The sequence below is a fragment of the Hemibagrus wyckioides genome, linkage group LG20, assembly GCF_019097595.1.
Source record: "Hemibagrus wyckioides isolate EC202008001 linkage group LG20, SWU_Hwy_1.0, whole genome shotgun sequence".
NCBI classification, from domain to species: Eukaryota; Metazoa; Chordata; class Actinopteri; order Siluriformes; family Bagridae; genus Hemibagrus; species Hemibagrus wyckioides.
In genome coordinates this window covers 19,999,031-20,024,162 of record NC_080729.1, presented here as the reverse complement: position 1 = coordinate 20,024,162, position 25,132 = coordinate 19,999,031, and the positions used below count along the sequence as shown (strand labels likewise).

The 25,132-nt window shown below is 41.4% G+C and overlaps 1 protein-coding gene across 9 annotated transcripts in view; it reads left to right on the top strand.

Moving 5' to 3' along the window:
* The window catches only part of st3gal3b (ST3 beta-galactoside alpha-2,3-sialyltransferase 3b), a 66,728-nt gene extending 48,333 nt beyond the window's left edge, over positions 1-18,395 (top strand). For all 9 annotated transcript variants that reach the window (XM_058419102.1, XM_058419105.1, XM_058419103.1 and 6 more), the window contains 5 exons: positions 743-838; positions 1,493-1,679; positions 11,442-11,588; positions 13,659-13,805; positions 15,602-18,395. In XM_058419102.1, coding sequence (XP_058275085.1) covers positions 743-838; positions 1,493-1,679; positions 11,442-11,588; positions 13,659-13,805; positions 15,602-15,691 — 667 coding nt within the window. In that variant the 3' untranslated portion in view covers positions 15,692-18,395. The remainder of the gene's footprint in view (positions 1-742; positions 839-1,492; positions 1,680-11,441; positions 11,589-13,658; positions 13,806-15,601) is intronic.
* The last annotated feature ends 6,737 nt before the right edge of the window (positions 18,396-25,132 follow it).

Here is a 25,132-nt window from a genome sequence, read left to right as displayed (position 1 = left end):
GTTTCCACCCCAACTCACAGCCCCAGTTTTAGAACACACACAAGACCAAATTTCAGTTTTTCTGACTTTCCACAAGCTAAAGCGTAAATATTCGCAGATTCAGGATCTAAGAGCGCTGACCTGTGCGCATGCTTCCTGGTTACAGTGAAGTATTTCTCACTAGATAAATAGTAAGATGTAAAAATTAAAACAAGGTTAAAATGTGGTCAAAGAAATAAACTAAACAATAGCTTGAGAGTGGAAAAAAAAGACATTTGTTCCATTTTCTATAAGTTACTTATTAATAGTGATGCTGAAATATCTGATCTGTGAAATAAGTCTCTGATCGGATCATGAATTCATTCCAACTCCAACTTTTACCGTTACAAGCTTCTCTCTTTGCCAAAAGGTCAGAAAAAATCCCACTTAGGAGTGTAATATGCTACACTGATCGACGCCAATTACATAACTAGCTGTAACATGTTATTACATGCTTATATGATCATTTTTTTGATTATTATTTATATTACATGGTCATATAATCATTTTTAATAGTTTCTATATTATTACATTGTTATATAATCGTATATTTTTTATTTTCTATATTATTACATTGTCATATAATGTTTTTTATTTTCTATATTATTACATTGTCATAATGTTTTTTTTGTTATTTATATTACATGGTCATAGAACCTTTTTTTCTATACAATTACATGGTTATATGATCATGTTTTTTATTTTCTATATTTTCTATTTGTAGATTGAGTTGTAAAAGATGTGTAATAGTTGGAAATGGTGGAATCCTGGCCAATAAGTCCCTGGGCTCGCGTATCGATGAATATGACATAGTAGTGAGGTGAGTATTTACACGCAGCACAAGCTAGAAAAACGTTTACAGTCTGTGTTTGGTGTATGGTGTAATTATTTACAAAAAAAAAAAAAAAAGGATTCTTACTATGTGAACATTGTCCAGATCCTAATTGGAAAGGTCTGGTTAGTGGTGATTTTTCAAATCCTAATTGAAAAGATCTGGTTGGTGGTTTAAAAAAAAAAAAAAAATCCTGCTCTGTCTTCATACAGCTACTGAGAAATGTGTGTGTGTGTGTGTGTGTGTATGAAGATATGACATGATGTCACTTTTTCTTTTCTGATAATACAGGAAATAATATGTGTATAAAAACACGAAAAAAACCCCACATCTTTTTGATTCTCTTCATCTCTTTCACTTACATTGAGAGTATGACAAATCTAATAAAATGAATCCAAACAAAAAATACAATTAAGTCTCTTTATATGTAAACATATCCAGGTCCAAAAAATTCTTCTCTCCAAATCCACTTCCAATCTTTTCCATCTGTTCCCCACGATCAGACTCAATTTCTTCTGATTTTCTCCAATGATCTGATCCACCGTATCGGCAGAATTCCCGCTACCCTGGACATCGGATCGTCTATGATGTTATATAATGGTTTGTACTGTATCTCCACCTATTCCTTTTTTTTTCTTTCAGGTTAAATGAAGCTCCGGTGAGCGGGTATACACGTGACGTGGGCACCAAAACCACCATGAGGATAACGTATCCTGAGGGAGCTTTCCAGAAGCCAGAACGATACGAGAAAGACTCTCTGTTCGTCTTCTCGGCCTTCAAACCTCTTGACTTCAAATGGCTGAGGCACATGATCTTCAGAGAGAAACTGGTGAGCTTGCTTCATTCAGATGATAGCTCCTGACCTGTGCTGAGGGAACGTGCTTGTCAGAAGCCGGAATATTACACGATTCCTAATTTGTAAACAATAATAACCCATAATAACTCCTGCCTTTGAGATCATTACGCAAAAGATATTTAGTCTACACACAGCTCAAAGGTCCCGTTAATATTAATTATTATCTACAACAACATCTCCCACATGCACAGACTTTATGCAAGACAAAAATGTCCAGATGTTTGATCGTGCTTGATGATAAAAGTACATCATAAGATGTACTTTTTCTGATTTAACAGCCTATTATGTTTGAATCTCTTTTTCATTCTAAATTCTGATGATGTTTGTGATTTCTGGATGTATTTCACTCAGTATGTGACACGGTTAGTAGCATTAGCAAGACCTTCCGGACTTTGGTTTGAAATTTTATTATTGGAGTATGAAGGAAACTTCATCATGTTCATGATCCCAGTAGGAAATAAATCACCTGTATGAGTGGCACCTGAGTGGCACAAAATTACATCAGAACATACACCCTGCCAGAATCAGAGCTTCAGACGACGCTTACTGGCTACGTGTCATGTTTTATTGCCTCACTCAGAAACTCAGTTTCTGTTTGTCAGAAGCTTCACAGTATAAACTTGTGGCCTTTACTTTTTGCAAAAGACTTACTTCAAATACACGGTCAATACCCAGACCTGTCCTTTTCCCTTCATGGGCTAATTTGCTCTGTCTTTTATTCTCTTATCTTCGCTGTGTCACACAAATGCAGAGAGTTCGTTAGACTTATCTTTCCTGAAGGGACATTTTTGAAAGCTTTATATCCCAATTGCGGTGCCGAAAGAATTTCAATAAGCAGTGCAGTATTGAGGAAACTGTTTGTTTTGCCTTTTGTCTCGTTTTTGGACGAGCAGCATGGCCGGGTGATTGACGTATAGGCGAATTAGCCTCTTAATCAGGGAAGGGTCAGTCTGGCTGAACGAGTTTCCTCTTATCTTGGCAGGAGAAGGGATGGCAATTTTAATAGCTCTGCTCTTGTCCCACTTCTAATCGCACAAAGAGCACACAGTTTTTCCTCTTAGTTCACGGCCATCAAGGGGGTATCTCAAGGGCACTTTTTTTGCAGTTGGGTGTCATATTAATAAAGCTCTGCCAGGTCACGGTATCGAGGTAGGGCTCGGGGTAGTAGGGTTCTCGCCCCCACACACACCTTACCTTTTTTCTGTAAAGCTCCACTGTAGACGTGTCTCTTCTGTTTTTTTTCTTTCCTTGGCCAAAAACGAGAGTCTGGAAGCTTGTGCACTCGAGGATCTCTGAGCCAACGCAGCTGTGCGACTTTAAGGGAGCGACAGAACGGAGGAATTTTAACAGGGTGACATTTGTCAGAGCGCGAGAGGCTCGGCGGAGGAAGTAAAGTAGCAGGCTGTTTGATTACTCCTCCTCGCCTTTGGAAAAAAAAAAAGTCTGATCGTTAAGGTACAGATGAAGATAACGGATCTGCCCTCCAGCGTCTAATAGATTGCCCTTGATCTTATAGTGGCGAGAGCTAGCCAAATTCCTGAAAGTCGCTAATTACGGACGTTTTAGCCACAATTTGCACTGGTGGCCATGGACAAATTAGCAGGAATTCTGCTCAAAACAAAACAAAAAAACACGCATGCCGATGCAGACACTATATTCCAAGCATGCGTGATAAACATGTAGAGAGCTCAATATTCATCCAGGTTTGAGCATGACTTCCTGTCAGAAAATCAAGCAAAAATAGGGTAATTTGCCCCCAATGTTTAAATTAATCATGTTCTTAACTTGAACAGCCTGTTCAAAAAAAACAAAAAAAGCGTCTTTTTGATGATATTCTAGATGTGAGGCGGTCTTTTGCTTGTTTAGTAAAATCACAACCACTCTTCTTTTCTACCACAGGACCAAACAATCTGTCCTTTTTATCCTGGCTACGATGACATTTTAAAACCAATTCTATAGATAATAATAGGACCCACTCACATCTTTGGATCAGGTTTAAGTCTATAGATGAAAGATGATGAATATTTGCGTTTGTAATATATATATATATATATAATGTGTGTGTATATATATATTATTTTTGGGAATGGGAGCACACAGCTGTAAGAGTTGTTTAGAGACAGCGAGTCTACGACGTGACCTGGCGTGTGTGTGTATTAGGGTTGTAGGAGTATCATGTTTAAAGTGGCTCCCTTAACTATTTGTCACTTGACAAATGAGGGCCATCGCATTCGTGCATTTGTAATGACGGATGATTCCGAGTGTTGTGCCTGCTTTTTTTTTTTTTTTCTTTTTTCCTCTGCATGAAGTATTACGAGCTTGGAGAACATCTTTTTTTTCTTTTCTATTTTAATCAGTGTGTTAACATAACGGTATTTGAGCACTCTGTGAAAATCATTTGTCTACTACACATCCCTTCGTGCAGATGAAACATTTTGATCATACCAAATAAATAATACAGCCTGAGTTTAATCATACATAATCTCCTCAAACACTCCGTAACCTTGGAGATGGTAAGTAATTTGTCTCAGGCTTTAGAGATGCAATAACACAGACCAGTCTCGCTTAAACCTTCTTGGAAAACGGTCAGCGCTACCGAGAATCCTGTGTCAAACAGATGCAGTCCTCGCCCGGATACCTGTGAGGTGGGGTGAGGTGGGGGTAAAAAATACGACGAGGTTCGTCATGTCCGCATTGCAACACTTGTGTTTTTTGACTCACCTGTATGACGAGTCGGGAAAAGCCGCGAGAACACCAAAGCATGGGCGCGCGGTCTGTGTGGACAATTACCTTTAGAAAAGCTTGCTTTCAGATTGGGATCTAATCCTCAGATAGCAGTCTTCACTCTCTCTCTCTCTCCCACACTTAGGCTGCTGTTATTTTGAACAGTGGCTGGTGGGAACGGCTTTGATGTGATTAGTTTCAGCGCCGCTTTGTGTAGCATGGATCCTTGACAGGTGGAAAGAATGCAAGTCTTTTCATTGCCCGTGCGATGAAAAAGAAAGCGCTGGTGAAGGCGTAGGAAAGTGATTCTTGCACAACGCCTAACGACTCACCTGACTCGACAAGAAAGGTATTCTCGAAACGACATGATCCAGAGTTCAGGACTGGGATTGTCAAGTCAAGTGGCGTTTATTGTCTTTTCATCCGTATTCGCATGTACAATAGAGAAGAATTCTGTGCCTCAGGGAGAGGGCTTACTTTTTGGTTACTCTCTGAGGCAGACTCTGTGTTTATATCATCTTCTCAGCAGTGTGATTGACCGTGAATACAGATCACCTGGTGGAAAAGGCAAATCACTGAAGGGGAAAGGGTGCAGATTGTTAAGGAGGCATGTAGCAGTAGCGGTAGTTACTTGTTTTTTGTACCCTCTTTATCCAGGTGAACTCTGGTGTGTGAATTCATGAACCATGGCCGTGCGAGTCGGCCAAAATGGAGTGGCTGCCTATTATTTTCTGGGGCAGTGGTGGTTCAAGTGGTTAAGGCCATTTTGGCCGACTCACACGGGTACAAAGCGCAAGTAACTACCACTACTGCCTCTACATGCTTCTTTAACATTCTGCACCCTTTCCCCTTCAGTGATTTGCCTTTTCCACCAGCAGATCTGTGTTCACGGTCGATCATGCTGCTGAGAAGTTTTTGATCAGAGGATCGGTGTTCAAGTACCAGCACCACCAAGCTTCACTGTTGGACAATTGAGCAAGGCCCTTAACCCTCCCTGTTCCAGGGGCACTGATTTATAGCTGCCCCTGCGCACTGACCCCAATGCCCTCAGCTGGGATATGTGAAGAACTGTGCTGTGATGTATGTGTGGCGATAATAAAGACTTCTTACCTATTTACGCTGCCATAAACGGACATTGTATCATCTATACATTAAAAGCCGAGTAAAGACCTGTACAGTAAAATCCCAGTGCAAAACGTATAAGGCGACTCTCTTGTGCGTGATCTACAGTTGACCATCGGGACTGCATAGATTTCGTTCATGTGGATGCTTTGCAAATATCGTGTCTCGTTTTCTTTATTGCTTTACTCAGGCAGTTGGAATCCATCTAAATGCCGTGTTTTCGACATGTGCAGCAAGGTTTTTCAAGGATGAACCTCGATTCCCATCTGGACTACTCATATTCTTTGATATTTTACTGAAATGGTGGACCATAAGTTCATATTTAAAATCTTGGAATCAAGATATCCATGACCGTGATCACTGGTCCGTTCAGCACTGCACTACTGGAACATATCTTTCTGTGTTACTAACCCAAACTGTCTGTTGGCCACACAGGCTTTCCTAATAAAAATTTAATTAAAAAAAGAAAACTGGACTTCTGATTACACTCTTGAAAATGGCAGGGGCAGGGAAGACTTTGAGGTTCTTGTCAGCAATCATGGAATTTCAAAGGGCTTTTTTCTCCTTTGCATTTCTTGCATTTTCTTTTATGTTTTCTTAATCAATACCACCCAGAATGAGCATAGATCTGTTATGGGTTCTCCTTACGAGCCCTGAAACACTTGCCTTTCTGGCAACCTATTGTTGTCATTAGAAATCAGTTAAACCCAGTGTGATTACAGTAGACTAGAGTAAAAGGTTCCAGGGCTGTACAGGAATGTCAGAATAACCTTCACTCACCTTCATCACCTGCCTGGGCCTAGTTGTTGAAAGATTACAATAATGGAGTATAAGTGAGATCATTGCATAAGATTATTAGAAAATATTTATAGATTAATCCGAAGTCTGTTGTTCATGCCAGACCTCCTTTCTGATTGTTGATTCTGAGAGACAGCATGAACTTTTTCACTCTTAAAATCACCAGAAATGATGGCTCACAATCTAGCATTACAATGCAGCATGGTCATGGAAGACTGTGGAACATTCTAGCCCATAGTTATACTTTTCAACAACTGTGGAGTAACAAAACGCATCCTTATAGATTTCAGGATCTTTCGTTTTTAGAGCCCTTTAAAATAAATGAATCTTGATGCCTTTCAAATTAAAAGACTTTTTTTTGACCTTTCCCATCCAGACAGCTCAAATGGAAACCATTAGAACATCACTAAAACGGGCATCCATGTTTAAATGCCTGAGGAATTGGCCGAGATCTCCCCGGCTTTCTCACAAGAAAGTTCAGCTCAAATACCCGGAATGCCTCATGCCTCAGAGGTTCATTCAACAACCTCTTAACATTAAGAGCCTCCACTGTACCACATGTTCTGAGTAGAAGAAGAAGTAGTGAAAGGCACAAGTTTCCCACCCAGGATAACCCCGGCGAGTCGGTTCATCAGACTGCTACAGCCTCAGAGAAAGAAAGATGTCAGTCATTACAAAGGAAAAGAAAATGGTTAAATGCCTCAGATTCTTTAGAACAAAATGAAAGCCGTCAAAGTATTTGACGGAATTTGGACTATTGTACTTGCTAACAAGCATCGGGATTTCCTTTTCATGATTGTGACCTGCCTCAGACAGGCACTCACTACATCCACATACACCTATCTCAGCTAAATCCCCAGCTTTTATACAAAAGCTGAGTATCGTGAAAAAAAAAATCCCGGACTTTACCCTCGGCATGCACGGAACAAGATGGCATTAGGATACGTGCATGTGTCCTATTATGTTGTGCGTAGATTTAAATTAAAGTTGTTTGCCAAAACTATCTACAAATGCTTTAATGCTACGAATAATCAGAGCGTGGCAACTCGGGCAGCAGGAGCACATCTGTCCCACAGCATGCCTAAGCCTCTTATGGGCAGATTTGCAAAGCAGTTCAGTCAAGTAGAGTGACTACCATAAAAGCTGTTCATTTCTCTTTAACAGACTACCTCCCAGGTTTATTGACCCTCTAACTGTAACTCTAAAGATAAACAGGAAGCCAGCAAAAAAAAAAAAAAAAAAAAAAAACTTGCTGTGGTTGTGCGCTGCATGCATCGACTAGAGAGGGTTTTTCCACCAGAGGACTGAAGCTCGGTTTTTACTGCCTTCATAACTTTTCACTGCTTTGCCAGGCTTTCTTGATTTACGTTGTTGTAGAAATTAAGTAGTCTTCCTTTTGGAGAACAACTTCTAAATATATGAGATGATTTATGGATCAGTGTCTGTATATTTTCTTTGACTTCCCAGTCCTCCAAAAGTCCTCAAACTCAATCTCAAAAACATCCTGGGGTACTCTAAATCCAGTGCAAGGACCTCCTCAGATAACCCCTAGAATAAATAGGCTTCTTCCCAGGGATGTCCAGCCAGGTCTGGTATATAGGATTGTTTTTGCTTTTTCCTTTCAGTCTTCATAAATATCTTGTACAGGACCTCATCAAAAAGTCAAGGCCTTTCACTTTAAATGATTCTAGAACAGTTCTGTTGGACGGAACCTGAAAGAACCTTGGGAAGAACAAGTAAAACTCCACACAGGAAGTAATCCCTGGCTCAGGGTTCAACCAGGGGCCCTGTAGATATAAGGTGAAAATGCTACCTGCTGCTCCACCATGCCACAAACCCCTATCCCAATCCCTGTATACATACAGATAAACCTCCACAAATGAGGTTAAACAGTTTAGATGATGAGGGCCAATATTTCTGAGTATTTTGGTATGAGTTTCATCCAGGAATTCCGCCGATGTCAAACTGATATTTATGCTCTTGAAGAACCCTCAACACACCCTCTACCCAATGGCCATCTCTTACAGAGTTAGTGCTTCTGTGTGAACTAAAACAAAAACATGTATTTACTCACGAAAAGCAAGCGTATATTTGTCCAGTTTGATTTTTTCAGAGACTCTTGGTTCTCGGAAAAAGGTTGATATTCTGTTTTTAACCTCTCTTTAAAAATCCAAGGCGAATTCAATAAACAAAGAGTATTACTTTTCAATTTCTTGCAGATTTCTGAACATATTTCTCTAATAGCGCCTTCTGTTGCTAGCTCAGTTATCTCAATATTCTTTGTATGGCCATTACTAAACAATTTCTAAACAATGGGTTTTCTCCATATTGATCTCTTTGCCCGGTATCTTTCTAGCATCTACTTTGGTTGTTCAGTAATGAAGTTCAGGTGTTCAGTCTAGTTTAAGTCTTTAATGGGAGACTTTTCTCTACTACTAGCGCTCACGCTTTTGCCTAATACACAGGTTCCACGCTCTCTATGTGGGAGAGAGATAGCTTATTGTTAATAGTCTGAATTGTTGTATTCCTTGGGGCTTGCACCTGGCTTTACGTACAGTGTGTGCCTTAGCATTGTAAGTGGTGTGATTGGTGCTTCCCCTATTCAGAATGATTAAGATTCCAGGATTAAACATGAAAGAGGTCAGTGCCAACTTTCAGTTTACTTTTGTTGCCCTGTGATAATACCCAAAAGTCATGCTAGATACACATCTCCTCCATGTGTGATTCCAGAAGTCATCCATCCAAGCTTTCCGACTCTGCCGTGTCCCTGTGTGCAGAGGTCTTTGTTGTGGTTTTAGAATAACCTTTTGTTCTTCGCACACACATACACTAACCTTGCTTCCCAATTTTAAGTGCTTGAAAAGCAAGAAAGGCAATTACATGACAGCTAAAATTGCTTGAGGAATGGATTTGAAGATTTAGCCAAGTGAGAAGCATTTCCCACTGCCTACAGCTAGACTGGGAGTTTGTTTAACTTAGTTCAAGGTGAACTTCAACTAAAGCTCCAAACTCTTAGGAGCTATCCGAATTAAAACCAATATGGAGTCCTGTTTGGAGCTATCCATGTTTTTTCCCATTTTGTACCAATGTACTAACCGCAGTCCCATTCCTCAGCGTAAATGGGTACTTGCGTCCAATGTTTCCCTGATGACTTGTTCTCAGTGAGGAGATGGCCATCGACGAGGCCTGTGATTTTTTTATGAGGTGATTTAACACTTGGTGGCCATGCTGGAAGCTTGTTAAGGGTGCACTGGAGTTATGCACGGAGACAGCGAGCCCTCTCTCACCTGCTGCTTTATTGGAGTGATCAGTTTCAGCAGGACCCTTATTTCGATGAGAGACTTGGTCATTAATGAACCCTGTACTGAAAAAAAAAATTGTGGTTTATAGAGGAGAGGTGATCAGTCAGAGGCTCTTTCCTTCCTTTCCTTGGCTGTGGTTCCCCAAAGGAATTCTGCTAAGAGATGTGTTTGGACTAGAGCCAGGCAAGACTAGAAGAGGACTTCAACAACAGCGCTATGTTTAGAACGGCCATGTTTAGCTTTGCTGGGGACGTAACATGAACCAGACTCTGACCAAAGTCCAAATGAAAGTAGCTGTCAAAGAGGAAGTCAAAGTATTTAAACATGACAAATAGAGTATTGCTGAGAGAGTGCTACTTGCACTGCATGTCAATACATTAGATTACTTCCTTCTACATTGATCATTTTATTGTGGATCTGTGCATAGATGATGTAGTCTTCTGGATTGGGTTGTTTGTTGTATTGTTAGATGGTTGGTTTGTGACTGAACCCTCGTCTTAACAGACCACATGTACCTGCCTGTTTGGAAGGGCTTAAAGTGACATGAAACATCTTGTGTTTGCGAAATAAAATAGTTTATGAAAGCATGTTTAGCATTAATTAAACTCTACCGATACCTACTACGTATTGGTATGACTAGAGGAAGCATCTTTCCCCCAGCAGACTCGCTATTTGTTTGCATGGCTGTTCCTAGAGAAGGAATGTATATAAGGAGCTCCCAGAGGAATGCTGTCATGCCTGAGTGATTGTAAAGGAATCAATCTGTGACATCCTGTGTTATCCATCTTCAGACAACCCATTTCTCACTTTATACCAAACACCTCTGGGGTCAGGTTTCATGTAACATTGCGAGGCCTACGCATTCACCATTATGCAGAGTTTGAGAGTCGCAGTTATTTAGGAAGATCCCGGAGAGAATTTGACTCAAAACAATAGCCTGCATACTTGCCTTGCTAGCTGTCTGCTTGGCCAGGCAGTGTTGAACATGATCTGCTTTTGTCATTTATTATGCAAGGTGGGTTTTTTCTTTCTACCCTACACATGCTCATACACCTGTTTGACATCGCAGCATTCCGCAGACTTTGTGTAGTGCCGCTTGTTAAGCCAAACCCCCCTCGTTGACAGGAGAGATGATGTGTTCTTGCTGTGGCTTGCACTGGGGCGGCGTTTTGTTCAAAGCCATTCGCCAAGCTCAATGGCTGCTCCTATTATTTGACAATATCAAAGGCAGTGTCTCCTTATTTGAACAGGTGACTCCCATTAAATCGGATGACCCAGCTGGCACTCAGCCAGCAGTCCTGTTTCAGCTCTGCCGAGACCAGTGTTAGGAGCACTAATGCTTGATGATCTCAATGCGAGGCTTGCGATTGAATAATTGCTCAGCTGCGCCACTTGGCCAGTCTCCTGAGTAATTGGTATCAACCTGGGGGCTGCTGCAGATCCTCGAACACCCGTGGAGGTCAGGATCTCATTCGTCTATTTCCTGTGGGCCTGTCCAACATGGATGTGCTGCCTCACTTTTAATGAAATCCGTTCCCGTGATCGGCCTCCAGTCATGTCCTGGCTCTCTATCAGTATGCAGTGATGGCATGTTTGACATGTTCTCTCATGTTTATGGAGGAAAATCTCATGTATTGAACCTTTTATGAAAGAATTCTCATTTTAATAATGACCATCAAAAAAGGTGTTGAAAAAGGTGTTGATTTGGCTCATTTTGTATTCAGCACTTGCGTCAGTGTTAATAGAAACCTGTCTAAATATGGTGTTCTTTTGGCTTTTGGCTTTTCAGCAAGTCACTGAGGGCTTTTGGAAGTCTGTGGCTCAGTTTGTGCCCAGGGAACCCTCGGAGATGAGAATTCTCAACCCTTACTTCATCCAAGAAGCTGCCTTCCAGTTCATTGGCCTGCCGCTGAACAACGGCCTCATGGGTAAAGGGGTAAGTGTCAGTCTGATTGTATTCTCAAGCAGAACTAAAAAGAAAATGTATTTGAAAATGTATCATAATAAAGATTATTAAATACATGGTATCAAAACTTCTTTTTGTACAACTTTTTCTTCGATTTGGAAGTTTAAAAAACTATATTGATTCCTTTAAATATATTGACCCTAACTTTTGGAGGAGAACTTGACCTTTCTTAGAACTGTTAGCACTGTTGTGGGTCCAGTTGGGTGGGTTGGTAGTTTTTGAACCAAAATGGCAGCATGCCCCTTAAAGCCAATTTTATGGAAATGGGGGTCACAGGAAGCCCTGGGCACATGTTTCCTCAAATGGATTGTAATTACCTCGAAGGTGACCATAGGTCAAACACAGCATGGCTAATTCTCCAGATAGGAACAACTAAAGCCCAAAAACTGTCTCCAAAGGAGGCCAGGTCATTCGGTGCCTTTGTACTTTGTAAGAACTCTGTATTTTAGGCTAAAACAAGTCTAGACAACAGTTAATTTCATTGCAAGGTCGATCACTTTAATAAGACCGTCTTGATAAAACAGACTCCTTTAAATGTCGAGATCTTTCATTTTATTATTTAGCTTTCTCTGCCATTCTGCAATTCAAACACACTATGGTTATTTAGGAAATGCCTGCTATTGAGTTTCATCTGGTTGTGATCTCTGCCATTACTCTTCTTTTTGGCTGCCTTCCGAAGACTTCAACAATAAGTAAACACATGCATTGCTCAGATATAGTACATAGTCTTCAGGGGCGGTCCAGGAGAGTAGCAGCCTCATCACGCAGTCATAAAAGAAGTGGGTTTTACATGCCTCATGGTTTATGAAAAAATTGCCCCTCTAGGAACTCAAAGAGACAAGACGCACCAATTCAGGAAATGAGACTTCCATGAGCTTCTATTTACGAAAGCTCACCTGGTTTGTTTCGGGAAACACACTATAAGATCTGCTTGATAAAGTTGTCAGCCGTCAGGTTTCTCTGGAATGTGCAAAGACAGGATTGGAACGTATTGAAGTTGACCATCTCATTAAGATCAGCGCCCTCTTTGAACTGCAGAAACATGTGCAGAGCATGTGGAGCTGCCCCACCAGGCCCCTGAGGGTGTGTGGGTAGGAGGGAAGCTGTCCCATACGGTACTGATCAAGGCGGGACACACTTAGACACATCCTTCCCCCTCTCTCAGTCCTCCTAACACTCACCTGCTGGGGGTGGGCATACTGCCCAAATCTTACTCCTGATTTTGTGTGTATGTGTGGACCTGGGCAAATCGTACCCCAGGCTGTTGCAAGCTAATGATTTTGAATGGTTACCCACCCCTGGGAGACGAGGAAGTGGAGGTCTGCCTTCTGAAAATTGGTGTGTCATGGGCGGGGGGTGTAGCTCAAGATGAGTTAACAGTTGCTGGCGTGAACAAAGCCAGGTTCCCTTACATGCACCCAGCTAGCCGGCCAGCTCATGTCAGGAGAAAGGGGAAGGCTAGTAATCAACCCCAGGCGCTGATCAGCTCAAACTGGTATACTGCAAACTTTACCCAGTGCCTCATGTGTTGTTGCCAATCATCACTTTTCCAAAGGGCTTGCCCAGGCATTTAGCTTTTTGCTCAAATCTGGCAACCTTTATACATTTTACAAAGGAAAATAGCTCATTTGCTGTGGGTTATTGCTCAAAAACTTGCACAAATAGCTAGCTTATTTTTTTTTACTGCATTATCTAGTGATTTGTGCAAAAACTACAGGCTCAATGTGAATCAAACCCTGTGGTTTGTTATTCTTGCCTGCCAGGCTTCTAACTTTTGCCAGGGAGTCTGATCATTTTTGCCACATGGCATGGGCAAGAAGAGCTTTTAATTGTTTCAAACAAATCTTTTGAATAATTCGAACTAAGTGTAGAAAAGCATTTTGGCCCTCAAGGATCCGACACTGCACCACTGCTGACCGTCATCATCGTACTAACTGGATATACATCAAAGTCATTTATAAATTTATAAATCTGTTAATGAATCATTTTATAAATCTGTTGATTATTAAACAGCTAAAAATCTAACACTTGTTTTCACAGAACATCCCGACGCTTGGTACTGTTGCCATAACGATGGCCCTGCATAACTGCGACGAGGTTGCTGTCGCTGGATTCGGCTACGACATGAACACCCCTCACGCACCCTTGCACTATTACGAGACGGTCAAAATGTCTGCCATCAAAGAGGTACGACTTGTTTTTTTTTTTCTGCAGGTTTCGGCGTCGTGAATAGTGAGACGCAGCGTTTCATTTCTGTGTAATATTTGAACAGGTGGGTCACACTTGTTTTTGAAGTGCAGACCTTTATCTGACCTTCTCTTGTTTAACTGAGCAATAAATGGAAGAGTGTAGCAACAGCATGTTCAGCGGACTAAAAACTGGCTTCTTTTCTCGTCTGTGCTACATTGTTTTTTTAGCCCTGCCCTGATTAAGATAACCGTAAAAGTCCTTTCCGCCATTTGGCTTGGCTTTATATGGGACTCTAAAAATGTCAGATTTGGTTGTAAATGCACTGACCACATCACTTCACTCCTCCAACACTCGTCTGATGTCCAGAACATCACTGACATGTTTTATTCACACAAAAAAACAACATCTTTTGCCTGTCTGAACTAGCCTGGCCAATTCAATGCACAGATTGGTCAATAGTTATATTATGCAAGCCGTGAGTCAGATTCGGTCCACAATTGACTTTTTTACTGTCAAACCAAACACTGGGTGAGTAACCTGACAATAACAGAAACCTTCTTTGCAATTTTCGTGACATTTGTTAGGATCCTGAGCTGTTTGAGTACATCTTGTTTATCGAGTGAGTCATCGCGAGTGCAGTTACCCCCGGACAGTCCGCGGCCCCTCCCTCCAGCAAGCGGGAAGTCCTTTATCTATCTATAGACGCATAAGAAAGTCGGATCATTCCGGGCCTGTTTTCTTCTCCGAGCCATAAGTTCCTGAGGAGACTTCTGCATTCATTCTATTCAAAGATTGAAGCCTTGCTGTTGGATTTGTTCGCTTTGCTGTGGAGACAGTGCTGTACATGGTCCCAGGAACCCAGACGAAAGGCTTGACCGATCATCAGCATGATTCCTTGTGAAACCAGGACATTCCCACGCAGCTTCCGGGCCCCTAACAGGAACCTGAGGCTCTGGTTTCAGTACCTTGAGCTTCAGCGCTGTGGGTTTTCAGGGGCTCAGATCCAGCTGAGGATCTCAGCTTTTAACAAGAATCCTGAGCTCCTTTCACTGTAGTTGGATCTTGGCCGAAATATTTGTGAGAAGAAAATTATTTGTGGCAGACGTGCTGACGTTTGGGTGGTCTGCTCTCCAGTTGGGATTGGTGTGAAGAAGCCTTGACTGGATTTCAATCTGCACCAGGGCTGGGCGTCTTCTTTTAAGCTTGTTTTGGTAAAAAAATAAAATAATTGCAGTGATCACACAATTGTGTCCTGTGACCATTTGTAGTACTGTTTACAGTGGGGTTGTCATGGTGACCCCTATCTCATTGATCATGTTGGCCCACTCTTATGCCCATTGTTGAGAGATTTTATTTTATTTATTAATTTATTTTTTAAATAAAACACTGATTTATTACTGACCATTCCACAGAAGAGGACAACAAACATGAGTCTCATGAGTGTCTCTTTCTTTTTCTTTTTTTAATTTTATTTATTTATTTATTGTTGAGATATTTTAGAAGCTGTGATTGAATGTGACACCCCGTTACTCCTTAAACCTCCGTAAACACCAAAACCCAGTAGAAAAACCCTCAGAATTTATTTTGTGCGGACTTCCTGTTCCTTGAGGATTAGCACCAATATTAGATTCCCTCATATCATCTCTCTTGTGGCGAAACGTTTTTTTTTTTACTATAGAATGTTAGAAAGCAGTAGGAACATATTTCTGAGACCTGAATGTTAACAAAATATCTTTTCTAAAAAAAAAAAAAAAAAGAAATATAACCCCACTCTGTCTCTGTTTGTTCTACAGTCATGGACTCACAATATCTCCAAGGAGAAGGAGTTTCTCCAGAAGCTGGTGAAGGCCAACGTCATCACAGACTTGACAAAAGGGATCTGATCGTCGCAGCGTAGCTGCTTCTTCCCCTGAGCAAGGAACCGAGGATGCTGGGAAATCCGGAGAATGTCGAGGTGTACGGCTGCAGCTGGAGAAAAGGGGGGAGGTGACGCTAGTATCGACCACACGCAAATGTGCCTTCTGACCGAGAAACTTCCTCCGACCTGGATTCCGTCCTGAACATCCGGAGAGACCGGCTTTTCCTCTGTTCTGCATTCGTCCTCAAGTTCTATTTGAGACGAGTGTAATCAAAGACCCGAGAGGTGGTGAGACGCAAGAACTGGACCGATCGTGCCAAACGTACCTCTGCGGAGGAGAAGGTTCTCCTCTACAACATGAATGTATTCACTGTGTAGATTCCACCGGTTCTTAGTGTTGTTTTATCGTCATGCCTTTGTTTTATCCGTCCGCTCTTCTGCGCCATCGTCATCGCCCGAAGGTCACAGGTCGGCCTTCGTATCGTGACAAAAAAAAAGTGTATTATTAAGAACGGATGCTTTTTTTTAATTATTATTGTTATTTTAATTATTTATTAAGTGACTTAATCTCTCTTTAATTGGAGAGGATTTTAATGTTTTACTCTGTTTAACGGGAGGCTTGGTGTTTTTATTAATTAATTATTTTCTTATTTTAATTATTTGATTTTTTTTTCTGTTTAATTACGTTGTATACTCTCTCTCACTCACTCACTCTACCAATCAAAGACCACAAGTGAAAAATTTCTCCAATTCATCCATCGTTTCTCCAAGCCACCATGCTGTTGGTGTCGTGCCTCTGTGTGTCGATCAGCTTCTCGCCGAAGGTATTGAAGATATGGAACTCAAAATGCCTGAAAATAACAAATGTTTACTTTTTTGATAACGTGATCAGCTTTGCCGGGTCGACGTTTATTTTCCGAATAGTGTTGCCTTTGTACTTTTTCCAAGCATCGTCGTCGTCGTCGTCTGTATTTCTAAAACTTTCTATCGAGATTCGTCACAGCAGTTGTTTGTAATTTAATAAGCTGTATATTTTCGGAGAATGGACGTGAAGTTATGAATCACAGTCAGGGGAAAAGGAACCCCGCCATTTTTAAATTTGTTTTAAATTTTTATTTTTTTTTGCAGTACAGTTTAGTTTTATTTAGTTTAGTAGTTTAGTTTTGTTTGCACAGAAGATATGTTCACATTGCAGCTTTAATGAGATTCACAGCAAACAAGCCAAAAGTGTGAGGAGGTCCCCAGGAGAACGTCAAAGAAAAACTGAAGAGCCGAACGAGCTGAAACACACATGCTAATACAGCGGTGGACAAACCATTAGCCTGGTCACCCAGGGCTAGCAGATTCCACATCTAGGCTCTTGCTATTTATTTTATCTATAACTACATAGACAAATTGTGTTTGATTACACAGAAGAAATTTTCATTTGTTTTAGCGTAAAGCGCTAGGTGGTGGTGTGACTCGCCTCCATACTGGAACTGGAACGCACATTTTTCGAACGCTGTCACACTGCACTACACACGACATTTTTTACTAAGCATACATAGTCATTATTGCTGAGAGATTTTCAAAATTAAAGACGTCTGATGCATCGCCTGCACCGCTGATTCGTAGCGTAAAGCTCTCGCTAGCTCAGACTCTAGACTCACACTGACATGCTAAGCTCACAGCGTAATTTTTGTTGTCACAAATGGCTACATGTGTGTTTGTCTGCGTTAAAGCACTTAAACTAGCTTACATTTGTTTCGTTAGCTGCCACCTTTTAGCCTGGTCTGTAAGGTTTCAGGGTTAAAACACAGGACCGGGCAGCACTCTGGAGCTTTTACATGCGCGGTGAAGCTAGCTAATCAACTGTATGATCTGTCCACTCTGTAACGTAAGAATTCGTGGAAATTTATGGGAAATCTGATTGTTTTCAATTTAGGCGTAAATGTAATCGGTGATGCGAAGGCTTGGAAATCATCTCAATGAGAAACGGAAATATGACTGGAAATGAAAGAAGAGAAATTGGTCAATCAGCGCGGTTTAATGCGGGACAATCCGCAGCCTCAGAACTGTGTTTTTTTTTATTATTATTATTATTATTATTATTATTATATAAATATACAAATATAACTATAAAACTGTCTTCAAAGGCATAATAAATGTGTTTAAGGTTTGGAAAGTGTTTTATCTTAGCCGAGTTTGACCGTCCGTGTATTTGTGACCAGGATATCAGTCCCACACACACACACACACACACAAACAGAAGCAGCTTTGTCCAGAGCAGGTGGACTGGTCAATCTAGGCTAAGTATATCATATTTATTATGTTTATTATGGAGATGTGTGTAATACTGGATACAGAGTATCTGAATCTCATGCCAAAGATGTGTATGCAGTAATGTAGTATTATTAAAGTGCTTCCTAACGTGTGTCCTGATCTGTCAGCACGTCAACACCAGAACCACAGCATTCTTCTTCTTCTTCTTCTTCGGAAGCGTGGACTCTTTCATCGTTACTGTATCGATCGATTGCCCGACTTTTCTGTTGATTTTCTGGACAAATCACCGTCACAGCAGCTACAGCAGGATGAAGGACGATCGGATTTTATTTGAGAAACCTGGAAAACAACTGCCAGATCAAGCAGAACATGCATGATGATGTCCAGCACCTACGTTAATCCCTCTGATAGGTGGGACTGTCTGCTGTCAAGTAATGTACGAAGAAATAAAAAGTGACCAATGGAAATGGTGTAGTTTTGTTCTTATTGCACATACAAAGTTACCTAACTAGCTATTTTATGTTAACTATCTACATACAGGTGACGAATTCCAGCAAACTCTAATTATGTTGTACTGTGGTGTGGTTTGGGTCCACCGGGTCACTGAAAAACAATGATGAGCTTTTCTGACCAGTCCTCTTTAACCTGAGAGGTGTGAGCTCCATCAGTATGATGAGAATACACTCATAATTAATGCTTTTCCAGCCCTCATGCTCATCACGTCTCCATGTGCTCATCTATGGCACATTTTGGAGCCATGTATAAAACAGAACCCATGATCTTCACCATCCAAACAGCAACTGGATGAACCATGGGATACACTTCCAGAGATGTGTAGAATCGATACCCAGGTATGTTACAAACGTCCTGTGGCCCAGACACCTTGCTAATACACTCGATATTGCTTTTCCTTTAATTTGTCACCGGTATGAAGCTTACAGATCCGTCTGGATTTAAATCTAAATACTAACATCCACCAAAATCCTATAAATATTCAGTAACTGATGTTGGGTCTCAGTTGCTGGGTCAGTTTGAGAATTTTGCTAGGAATGCTAGAAGGTTCCATTTCTTTCCCATGTTTTATGTTCGATTTGAAAGATCTCAACTTGTTTCCTCATTTTAAAAAGTGTGTATTTGGAAAACCTGTGCAACCTTTTTGACCTTTAAAAACATCAGATTTTCCACAGTGATGTGAACAGCCATGAACTTTAGTAAATCTGCCAATCAGTTCACAGGAAAGAGACCCACTCTGCAGGCTAATCCTCCCCTGATGTGAAGCGTAGGCCGAGTGTTAACCAGAGCAGGGCTGGAATTGTCCCAGGTGAGAATGTTCAGGTTATTGGTGGGGATTTTTGATAATTCCTCCCCAATTCTCAGTCCACCTCATATGGAAAATCAGTTTGGCAGTGACCACTACATCATTAAAATGCTATATTTAATCCCTGGAGTATAAATCTGATTCACAGTGAAATCTTAAAGACCACCTAGGGGGAACCTGGAAGTCCATTCCTATCACTCTAGCAGCACAGAATCTGTGCGAAAGTGTAAGTTTTTTCTCTTTGTGCTAAATTTTGTGAGGCTCTAGTTTCACTGGAGTGGCCCCAGCAAACCCTTAACATCGACCTGTGCTCGGCTCAAACAGGCGCTGGAGCAGATGTGCTAGAGCATCGAACTCTTTAAATCCCTTTAAAGGCCAGGCTTCGTTGTCCATCCTGTTATTAAAAATGCCAGTGATATAGTATTTCTCTTTCTGGCATCAGGACTCCGTCTCGTCTTATTCGGCCAAAGTGACTTTACAGAGCTGATCCAAACCTCCTGAGACTCCCACAACAATTCTCTCATGTCTCATAGATGTTACGCTCCACTGATGCACTGCAGTTACCACCGTCATGTGCTGATGTTTTATTTGCGCTGACAGATGTCCACACCACCCTCTACTCTGCTTGTTATGAAAGAGCTCCTCGTGGCCCCCAAAGCTTGAAACCTCACCTCCCTATAAACATAAACGTATATCCTCCTCTCGGAATCATTTCAAACAACCCACAATGACATTCACAGTCACAGTTAATGTCAAACATTTAAAGCACCTTAAAGTGACATGTTGCGACTTGTCGGGTTTTTGCGACTATTTGTTCTTCTCTTGGAAATTACACGAGGCATCCACTTGCTGAAATTGGCCAGATTCCTTTCTTGTTTGAATTGAAAGCAAAAGCATCAGTTGAAAAGGATGTACAGACCCGAATTACATCCACCGGCTCTAGCAAGCACCCAAACAAGCAGCACCACAAATTTTCTAATCGCCTTGCTGTAGTCTAAACTACATTTCCCAATTCAGCCATCAGGAAACTGCCAGATGGTCCACATTTTTTTGCCAGAACCAAGCAATCAAGCAGCTAAACATTCGGTTCAGGTGCGTTAAGATCTGGATAAGACCAAAAATGTGGTCTGTCTGGGGGTTCCCTAAGGACTGGGTTAGTAAAACATTGGTCCAGGGCGGCATGCTGCCTCAGACCCGGGGTATCTGGTTTGATCCGAGATACTATCTGTTTACTATATGTGTGTATTTTTGAATGCTGTCCATATGCCTGTGTGAACCTCAGGGTTCTCTTTTGCTTTTCAGAAACGTGCTGCTGCGCTGAATTACTCCTAGGTGGGTGAATATGTTTGTCTATGATATCCTGTGATTGCCTGGTGGCCTATCCAGGGGGTATTTTTTCCTCCTTGCACCAAGTGTTCCTCCGGATCCACCACCACCTGACCAGAATAAAGCTTTTACTGGAAGTGGATGAATAATCTGGACCTCAAGGGATCTTTGATAAATTTCCATCACTTTTTTAAAAATCGTGTGTTCTGTTCATCTCACTATCTTTGAGGCTTTAGTGTGGGGTTTAACAATCCGGTCAAATTCTTCCACTTTTAATAATTCTATATCTCCATGTCATTTAGTCGAGGATGTGGTCTGCACTCCCAAAACTGCACATTTCCAGAACCAAGCCTGTTACCCTGTCCTATCGCTCACTAGTTTCCCCAAAAGCTCAGGTGATCCACTCCCTCACCGTTAGTGTCGAGCTATGGATTTGGTGTTCTGACCCACGCTTATGATTATTAGAGCTGGAAAAGCAAACAAAACGGGAAAGAATAGACTTGAATGGCAGGTTTGTCTGAACCCCTGGAGAAAAGCTATGAAAGGAGCCGAGCAGTTGTAAAGAACCGCAGAGAACCTCTTCTGGATCTTCTGCATCTGGATATACATGCTTTCACCTCCTACTAAGACCCAGCAGGTAGCGTAATGGACACTTAATAATAATACATCATATAAATACACAGGATTGAAGCTTGTTGCAGCTTAATAATAAACCAACGTTTTGAAAACTGTTTCTTTCAGTAATCATGTTAGGTCCGTGTGCATGATGATGAAGACTCACTTTGGATCTCAAAATGATGCAATACACACGGAAATGCAGGGGTGTGACTCAAGTCTTGCCTTCTTCACTCTTCATTCTACACCTTTCAGGTTGGAGCCACACCTTGTTGCACATCCCCTTGTGAATACCTTTCACTCTGCTAGTTCTGGGAATTTAGGTAAACAATTTCTAGTCTTTAACCAGAAAATTTTATTCATATTAGACTAGATGACTGGCAGCTTACTGGAAATGTGGATGAAAAGCTGGGTCCTGGTGCTGGGTCTGGATTTACTCATCTGGAGTATAAATATTAAGGAACAAATTTTTATGAAGCAAAGTTGTAGAAAAGAAGTGATTGAAGACATGTGTGTTACATTCGCCTCTGTCTACACTCCTGAGCCATTTTATTATGTAGGTTTACTGTGTAGGTTATACTGTAGGTGTGAAGTTACAGACCATAGCTCATGTTCTCAAGACTCTCTGTACTCTGGCTCAAGGTTTTAAGGTAGTTTCCTGAAACTGGAGAGAAAAAAAATGTGCTGAGGAGCCATTGGGCTAATCCCAAGTGGCACGCCACCAATCTGTCAACAAAAAAACAGCTAAGAAATCACCTAGCTTTTAAACGCATGCCGAAGGTGGTGTTGGTATCGTGGGTTGACTCTTTCCAAACAATAATTCGTAAAAAAAATCGTAAACTTTATTCGCTTGGCTTTCCACTGACGCTAACAATTTTGAGCCGCTCCCGTACACGTACACGCAATTTAGCCATTTGGTTCAGTTTGTTCGTATGCCGAAAACGCTTTGTATTCCGATGCAAATTTCTTGCAATATTTCAAGAGGCGAAAATTCGTAAGGGAGGGCATGCGTATTCCGAGGTTCCACGGTATAATGTTTCACATGCTGTTTAGAAAACGAACAGCAACAGCACTGCTCTACCACTGATATGGAACTTTCTGGAAGGCTCTAGTTATATAGGTTGTGCTTGTACAGTAAGTACATAATGACAGCTTACATAAATGAGTTTTCTCTAAATCTCTGTGGGATGAACGGAGGGGTAAAGTTCTTGTTTTTTTCTCATCACTGATCTGAGCAGAGGAGATTGGGGGTAGGTAGACTCGTCAGAAAGAAGCATGCAGAACCTTAAATCTGTGTTGCCGGTGCTTGAGATTGTTGTTCCAATGCTTAGCAGCTTCTGTTCCATAATGCGAGCTCCATGTTCATCACTCAATCTGACATGCAGCTTTTTAAAGCCAGGTGTCTCCTTATTGGCTCACGCAGGGTTCTGCTTTGGTTCGAACAAGAAGTCATATTTCACTTCTTGCAATTCTTAATCTTACTCTAATCCCTGCTTTACCAGTCACAACACGTCACAACAACTGTGACGAAACTTTCCTCACAAAATGGTCTTCCTCATTACAGAGCACTGTCTGTTCTCTCAGAGCGAAAATTTCCAAGAAACAATGGTTGGTGCAGAAAACCTTACGTGATGCTTCTGAAAGAACCTTGGAGATCTTTAGGTGGTGAATGTTCTTCTCCTGACACTAGCAGTGGAACACCTTGCTCAATTCCTGGAACAGGTGGAGAATGCCAACGGCTGCAGTTTTATCGTGACGGCTTCACGAGGACGTGATTCACATTCACATGCATGCATTGTTGGTCTGGTTTATTAATAGTGCTCTGGGGAACCTCCCTGCATTTGTCATGACGTTTTTTCTTGTTGAGAGGAACGCAAGCGAACCCTTGTTTACCCACGGCTTTGTGTGCCCGACCTGGTGTTGTGCGTTGAAAAGAGTCTACATAGTGAGTGCTGTTTGTGGGTGGAGGGAGGGGGTGGGGAGAGGAGGTTGAGTCTGGCGCTAGAAATACCTCGCTGGGTGTCTGTTCTGTTAGCAAACTTTCACATCAGTACAAAAATTTGATGTGTAATTAGACGTACAGAAGCTGACGGTGAACACAGGTGACGTTTAAATCAGGTGTGTTTACGTCTTGACGTATAAAGCTTTAATGCTGTAGCACACCTGAGACACTTGCGTTATGGTCATTATTGGTTTAGAAAAATGCATCATTTGTCTTTACTTACTTTGGAAACTTAAAACATCGGTCTCTAAGACAGAGCTATAAAACACACGACCTGATAAAGGTACGAATCCGGGAATTTTAAAACCATGTTGTAATTAAAAATACTCTAATATATTACAATAATACTAAGACTTATTGTACGTAATTCTTCATCAGTGTGCTGAAGGTTTCATGCCTGTTACCATGTCTCTATCCTGTAGAAACATTTTAAGGATTTTGCAGAAATTGGGCTGAAAATTTATGCAAAATTTGAAGATTTTTTCCAGACGTTTGTGGTTTATCAAACTCAGTGTGAGGCTCGTTACTTAAAGTTTTCAGCACCTTCAATTTAAATCAAGCTTTAAAGATTCCTTAAATTAGACAAGGAATTTTTTTATTTTAATCCTGTAGAACTTCAGGGTTCGGTAACCAGTCCGTTAAAGTTCTATCCATTAAAACCTGAGTTTTTTATATGCTTGTATAGATAAACTAAGAACATCTGTATGCATAGTCTCCATATGTATATACACCGATCAGGCATTAGGACATTAGGACCACCTACCTAATATTGTTGGTCCACCTTTTGCTGCCAAAACAGCCCTGACCCGTCCTGCACTGTGCATTGTGACCCCTTTCTATCAGAACCAGCATTAACTTCTACGGCAATCTGAGCAACAGTAGCTCGTCTGCTGGATCAGATCACACGGGCCAGCCTTCTCTCCCCACGTGCTTCAATGAGCCTTGTCCGCCCATGACCCTGTCTCCGGTTCCTTCCTTTGATCACTTTTGATAGATACTGACCACTGCAGACCGGGAACACGCCAATAGAGCTGCAGTTTGGGAGATGCTCTGATCCAGTGGTCTAGCCATCACAATTTGGCCCTTCATCAAACTCAAATCCTTACGCTTGTCCATTTTTTAATATATTTCTACAATTAAAAGGAAAAAAACTGATAATAGAAAATCTAACCCTGTGTAAGTTATGAATGAAATCAAAGCTCATCCTTCAGGTTTACATTTCCAAATAGTTTCCCTTCAGAACAATATCCTGAGTCGTGTTTGTTGACTCGGTGACACATTAGCTGTAAGTACTGATGTTCCTATTAAATCACAAAGCACTAGATGACAGTAGGATTGTTGACATTTCATTCCTCCTACACCTCAACCTCACTGATTTCTCAATGACATGGACACTGAATGCCTTGAAAGCACATGATGCAACTTGCTAATTTGCAGATCTGTCATCACGGCAGCAGTCGTGTACAGACAATGCAATTTACTTGACATCATTTACCCTGTTGTACAAGTGTAGGACAATACAATCCCAGTGTAAAGGATTACAGGAGTTGCTCCGAGGCCTGTCTGCGGCTCGCGGGAACCTTTCAGCTCCTCGCGTCGAACCTTCACCTCTGAGCTAGCGCAAATTAATGTTCCTCATCAACGTATTTCAACATCAGCAAAATCCATCAGGTTCCTACATTTGTGTTTAGTCACAGGCCCTGGAGCAGTTGCTGCTGTTTTTCAACGTCTTATGTATTAGCGTTAGCTCCCGGAGCAACAGCTAGAGTACACCATGTAACCAGGGAACATTCCCCACTTTTCATCATGCTAACCCATTTCAGAGATTTATCTAAGGAATCACAGTCGTTAAGTCAGATGTAAATGACCGCAGGGGTCAAATAGCTCATTTAAACGGTCAGCTAGCATATTGTGATAAACAGTAGGTTCGCGATAATGAATGC